We start from the raw sequence: 6,067 nt of genomic DNA, 5'->3' as shown, positions 1-6,067 counted from the left end.
TCTTCTCTTCTCTTCTCTTCTCTTCTCTCTCTCTTTCTTTCTTTTTTTTTTACTACATTTTATTTTATTGTTTTACATTTTGGATTTTATTACATTTTATTTATTTATTATATTTTTATTCACTAATTTACCGTGTGTGTATGCCACAATGCACCTGTGGAGGTCAGAGGACACCTTTCAGGAGTCAGTCCTCTCCTTCCACATCGTCTCTGGGACTGAACTCAGGTCTTTAGTCTTGGCAGCAAGTACCTTTACCCACTGAGCCATTTCCCCTGCCCCTTGGTCTTCTGTAAAGGAGTTCACAGAATATCTCAAGCACAAACAGACCCTTAGCATAAGTAGGACCTGTCCTAGAATAAGAGAAATGGCAGATGTGATGTTCATAGGACAGTGGGTTTCTCGTAATCCTCTGTGACATTCATATACTCACCAATTAAAGAGCACATTATGCCCATTTCAAAACTGTATTTATAGATATTGACGGGCTGCATAGAGAACAGCCTCTGTGATAAATTCTCTTAGGAATAAGACGTGCTGTCTTAGTTTGGCTCTATAATATATGTGGTCTTTTTTGGTTGTTTATAGGATGATGATTAATAATTCCCTCAAACTGTAGCCTGCAACTCCAGAAAATTCTTTTATGATAGACAGGCAATACTCTATCCCTTTTAAATAAAGCCCTGTTGCTTTAGGATCAACAATAGCATGTGTTAGCTGAGTCTAGGGCTGGCTTATGCTTGAGGAAGAGAATAAAGTTAGCGGGGCTGCGTGCAATTGAATTCAGTAGGTTGGCCTTATCAGCACTGGCTCAAATCAATTGAGCTAACAGGTTCTGACTCCTCCTCCCCAGGTAATTATATTATTGTCTCATTTATCTATAAATGAAATAAAAATCTAGTGTACCTAGCCAGAATGTTTTCAATAGTATTATATGGTAATAAATTATGTACATAGTGTGACCTTTATATATCATAAGTTCTCAGAAAACATCAAATTTTGACCGGCATAATTTTAGTATTGTATCTACTTCATTATATATATTTAAATTTGCTTTAGTGTACCTTAAAATGTGAGAAAAATGATTCCTGGGCTTCAATTTTTAATCAAAAAATTTCCAAAACCATTATACATTAAAGGGAATTTTGGTCTGTGTGTAAGGAGAACCATATAATATACAGAGTGAGGTGTAATAACATGGGACCATTCTGGTTACACTAAGTATACTAACGGGAGTAAAATCATAGCTTTGGCTCCAAGCCCTATAGTCTACATTTTTACCTTGCTCAGAATGCGGATGAGGTCACCCCGTTGGAAGGACAGTTCATCTGGCTGGTCACCATGGCAATCCCATAGGCCCTGGTAATAATCGGCATAGTCCACTGATCAAAGAGAAGAGAAAGCAAAGATGAAAGGAATCAGATTGGCTGCAAATGGAAATCGGGGTTCTGATACAGCTTCTAGGAAACTTAAGATTCAGGGGGCCCCAGATGACAAACACTCAGAGCAAAGGACTATGGGAGGACGAGATCATTAACTCGCATAAAATATTTACAGATCACCCCTAGTAGGAGTGCTGCTCAACAATATGGTAATAGATGTGTTTATTAATAGAAGAAAACCGGGCACATAATTTCTCAGTTGGTTTGCAAACAAGCAGCACAAAGATGTTTCCCGCTAGATTTCTTGATCCAGGGCATCCAAACACCGGAGTGCATCTCTTCTTTATGTATCTGAAGGAACAGATCCTTCTGCCTGTCCACGAGAGAGGCTGAGTCAGCCAGCACCCTTCTGCATCATCATGCCTCACATACTGGCCTCCTCTGTTACCCAGGAGCTTCATCCCAGGTACCTTAAGAGGTAGTCACCAATAAATACTGAACCGAATAGCCCCGTCTTTAAGTGGAGCCGTGGGGGTGTCTCATCCATTACAACTAAATTCTGGGTGGGCTGGCCCTTTTCCAGCATCTCATTTGTAGACCCTGAACATGTCTGCCAAGATTTATCTGCAAGTCCCCGGGGAACAGAAACCAAACTGATCTGCATTAAAAATGAAAGCAACTGAAGACACCAAACCAAGCTTTAGACAGCACAGGAGAGATTTACTGGGCTCCTCAGCCAGACTAGATGGCAGTGATGCCACAGGACAGCCATCGATTCTTAACAATGAAGAATTTGTATTGATCCTCTTCTACCCGGAAAGGTTAAACACCATCGGACACAGTGGGCGAACATGCGGGGCTTTGAATGGCGGGAGAGCTAATGCCCACTGGACCAGGGACACTTGGGAGTTTCTTAGACTATTCCATACTAGACCTGTGAGCCAATCACCTTCCAAAGGTGAGATTTGATCGACAGGACTCAGGAGTCCTGAGATGTAGTTAAAAACCGGTGTGATTTTTAGCTAGGAGGCTGATGCAGGAGGATCATGAATTCTAAGCCAGCCTGGGTTTCACTGTAACACTCTGTCTTGAAAAATGGAGTGGAAAAAAAAAATCGTGTGATTTCTAGGGATTCTGTCTCACCAATTTGTCTGGATTTGTCTGGATTCTCTCGTGAGCACCCATGGTTCTAAGGCTGCTCTTGACTGGCAACAGATGGGATGCGAATGGTCAGGGAGGCACCACAAAGGACCTGGCTGTGCTTGCTCCCGCCCCAGTTAGTTCCTAACTTATGAATAATTCAAATTAGACAGGCGCAGTGGAACAGATCCGTGTATGTCTTTGTAAAAGACTCTTATTAGGCATCTTAAAGTGCACAAAAGCAGAGGGGAGATTGGCTCATTTGGGTAAAAGAGCAGATTGCAAACAGAAATAAAAATGTCAACCGTAGAGACCGCGTGTTTTCTTTACACAGAGAATTGTCTCTGTGGCAGACAATAGAGGGCAGCATACAGAAGTAACTGCCACGGAAACCTGCCATCGACTGAAGAACACGCTGGGAAGAAAAATATATTGGGAGAAAAACGCTAGCTGTTGAAAAGAGAAAGCATATATTTTTGGGGGACATCAGTGCATGAAATGATAGAGAAATATCAACCTTAGAAAGTGATGGTAGTTTCCCCAGAGGCTATGCCATACATTCTCAGTTGTAAGGGAGTTTATAAATCATCCCGAGACTTTGCCTAGGTCTAGGAACGAGAAGCCACTTGGCATTAATATTCTTTGTGGGTTTGTAGGTGACAGGGAAAAACATTTTTTTTTAATAAAAAACAGATTTCAAAACCCCAATTTGGCTATTTATGAATGGTGGGAAGACTGGCAGAGCTACCTTGGCACTCTCTGGCCTAGTGCATCATCTCTTTGAGTTTCTGATCCTCACAGTGTGCTTGGGGATGAGACAGCTCCTAAGGTATCTTTTGGATGGATATGAGATTCCTACCATGACTCGATAATGGTGGAGGAGACCACCTGGGGAAAGACCTAAGCTAAAGACACATTACAAACCAGTTAGAGTAGTTCACACCTATATAATCCCAGCTATCAGAAGGCTCAGGCAGGAGGATTGCTTTGAGTTTGAGGCCAGCTGGACTACAAGGTGAGCTCAAGAGTAGCCTGGGCTATAGGGTGAGAGAATACAGGGAGCTCAAAAAAAACAGGGAGCTGGGGTGCAGGGTGACAGGGAGACAGACTTAATCAACCATAGACAGGAGGAATACAGAAGGCCTTTGGTGTTCAGGAACCCAGGAGACAGCCCTACCCATGCTTAAGGACCATGACAAACAGCTCTGAGCAGTCAAGCAGAATAAGGCTAAAACTGGGGAATGTATTTAACCCGCTGCCCACAGAGTCTTTTGGTATTAAGAAGATCAATGAGGGATCTTTAGCTGGATAAGATTGGACCCCCATAGTACAAGATCCTTGTTTAACTTCTAAGATTCATATTTATGCATATGTGTACAGGCAACTTCATTCCTTGGCATCCATCAGGCCTGTGCATAAAACCAGGGACTATCCTAGATACTGAGGATTCCACACAGGTCACAGACAGTCCCTGCTCTCCAGGCTACCCTCTAGCTGGGGAGGTGCTGTGGACCAGAGTTACTATACCAGTATTCAGGACGGAGGAACTCAAGGATGCTATCTATGTATAAGAGGGGGCTTAGCAGAGTCCTCGCAGTCAGGGGAGGATTCTTTGAAGCTTCAAAAGTTTGACCTGCTGAGAATCACAGAAAGATCTTCAAGTTGGGAGGAGCTCAGGCTGAGCAAGACTTCATTCCTGAAGCTTGGCCTTAGGAAGGGCCTGAAGGACTGCAGGTCTGCACCATGAGTTTCCGCTGTGCCCTAGACCAGGCTTGCTTACCCTCAGACAGGATGGTAACAAGGATGAGGGCAGATACTGGTTCCTATAGGATAATGACAGGAGTTAGGAGCCTGAGGACAAGGCTTGCCTCTGTAGACTAGATTTTGGCTCAGTTAGGTCTCCACCACATTGGGAAGAGCCTAAGTCAGAAATGATGCAATCTTCTGACCACTTAATTAATTCAAAACACCCTCATTCTCATTTTGAGGACATTAGTCCATCTAATTATTTTTTTTCTAGTCTGTCCATTTGGAATGAAAGACAAAAGAATGAAAGCTTAATGCCAGCGTTTCTCAACGTCTCTCCAAAAAAAAAAAAAATAAATAAATAAAAAAAAATAAAAAAAAAAGGAACTCTGCACTAAACAAAGCCTGGTAATTCAAAAGCAAAAGCTCTAATATATTCAGCATAAAACAGACAGAGGACCTAGAGCAATAATGACAACACTAATAACTAAAACAGTTATAACAATTAACAACAATTACAATGATAGGGGAGCTAATGGCGATGATCGCTGCATTTAAATTGCAAGCAGAGATGGGAAGGAGTGTTTCTAGAGAAAATGGGGGTGGGGTGGGGTAGGAATGGGAGTGTCTTGTTCTTTCTAATCCCCTGTGAGGGAGGCTAAGCTTCAAGTGAGCAAAGTCATCACAAAGCAGAGCACCGGGCAGAATTGTTTCTCCGTTCCCCAGGTGGGTATGAGGAATTGTTCCACACCAGATTCTTTGTGACCAGGATGGGCTTTTCTCCTTTTATGGAGTTCAAGCTGGTGTTACTGGTGACAGAGTCAATGGCGGCTCCTAGGAAAAGGACCAGGACACCTCTATCTAGTCCTCCTTGTCTTCAGGCACAGCAGAAGATGACTGCTCCCCTACAGCTTAGTTGTTGAGGGGCCTGAGAGCTTCAGAAGTCAAGCTGTGAGCAGGGAAAAGAGGCTAAAGGCAGGTCAGTGTGGGGTTTACATTTTCTTGAAGAGTAAAGGGGGCTATGTCAGTGAGGTCTGGCCTTAGGCACAGCTGTTTAAATTAGGGGCACCAGACAAAGCCTTGAAAACAAACCAACCACAGTAGGGCCCAGTGAGAGTTGGACCAACTCTGTAAACAGTGGCTTCAAATGCTGTAGTCTAAGCCAAGCCAGGAGGGGCCACCATGTTATAGTACACTCAAAGCAGACACCCACTGCTACCTTATTAACAATTTCAGAAATATGAAGAAACTTGCCAGGTGCCACTCACTGTGACACCAGAGCAGGAAGAATATTTTTCTGCTCATTTTCCATACCATTTGATTATGTTCAAGCCCATTTCACCTTGACTTATGAAATTACTATGCTCCTTAATTTCGTAAGTATGGTTTATGTGTGGAGACCAATCACAGAGCCTGATTCTCACCTCATCGGTTCCTTTTCTTGGGTTAAAATGTTAGTGGGTGATGCTCAACTCAAGGTTGGTCCTGGAAAAACAGAGGACAAGAGCCACAGGAGCCCATGTAGCTCCCTTTTGTTTGGTGTAGGAGTTTTCTGTCAGCAGGCACCACCGTGGGCTGACAGAGGGTCTCCAGGATGGAAAGCCGATGAAAGACCATTCTTCTGACACGACTCCATGTTTATAAGACTAAGCACTAAGCCTGGTTTGCCCACAATCAGAGAGAGACAGAAAGACAGAGACACACAGACACATAGACACACTCACACACACACAGACACAGAGAGAGAGAGAAGAGAGAGAGAGAGAGGAACAGAGATACACCGAGAGATAAATAGAAGGATA

General features: G+C 43.2%; 1 protein-coding gene across 3 annotated transcripts in view; it reads right to left on the bottom strand.

The window, feature by feature from the left end:
- The window catches only part of Skap1 (src kinase associated phosphoprotein 1), a 296,003-nt gene that overhangs the window by 28,430 nt on the left and 261,506 nt on the right, over positions 1 to 6,067 (bottom strand). For all 3 annotated transcript variants that reach the window (XM_021177551.2, XM_029484146.1, XM_029484147.1), the window contains one exon: positions 1,279 to 1,379. In XM_021177551.2, coding sequence (XP_021033210.1) covers positions 1,279 to 1,379 — 101 coding nt within the window. The remainder of the gene's footprint in view (positions 1 to 1,278; positions 1,380 to 6,067) is intronic.

This window comes from Mus caroli, chromosome 11 (assembly GCF_900094665.2).
Source record: "Mus caroli chromosome 11, CAROLI_EIJ_v1.1, whole genome shotgun sequence".
NCBI classification, from domain to species: domain Eukaryota; kingdom Metazoa; phylum Chordata; class Mammalia; order Rodentia; family Muridae; genus Mus; species Mus caroli.
The sequence above is the reverse complement of the archived record's forward strand: the minus strand, read 5'-3'. Positions and strand labels throughout refer to the sequence as shown.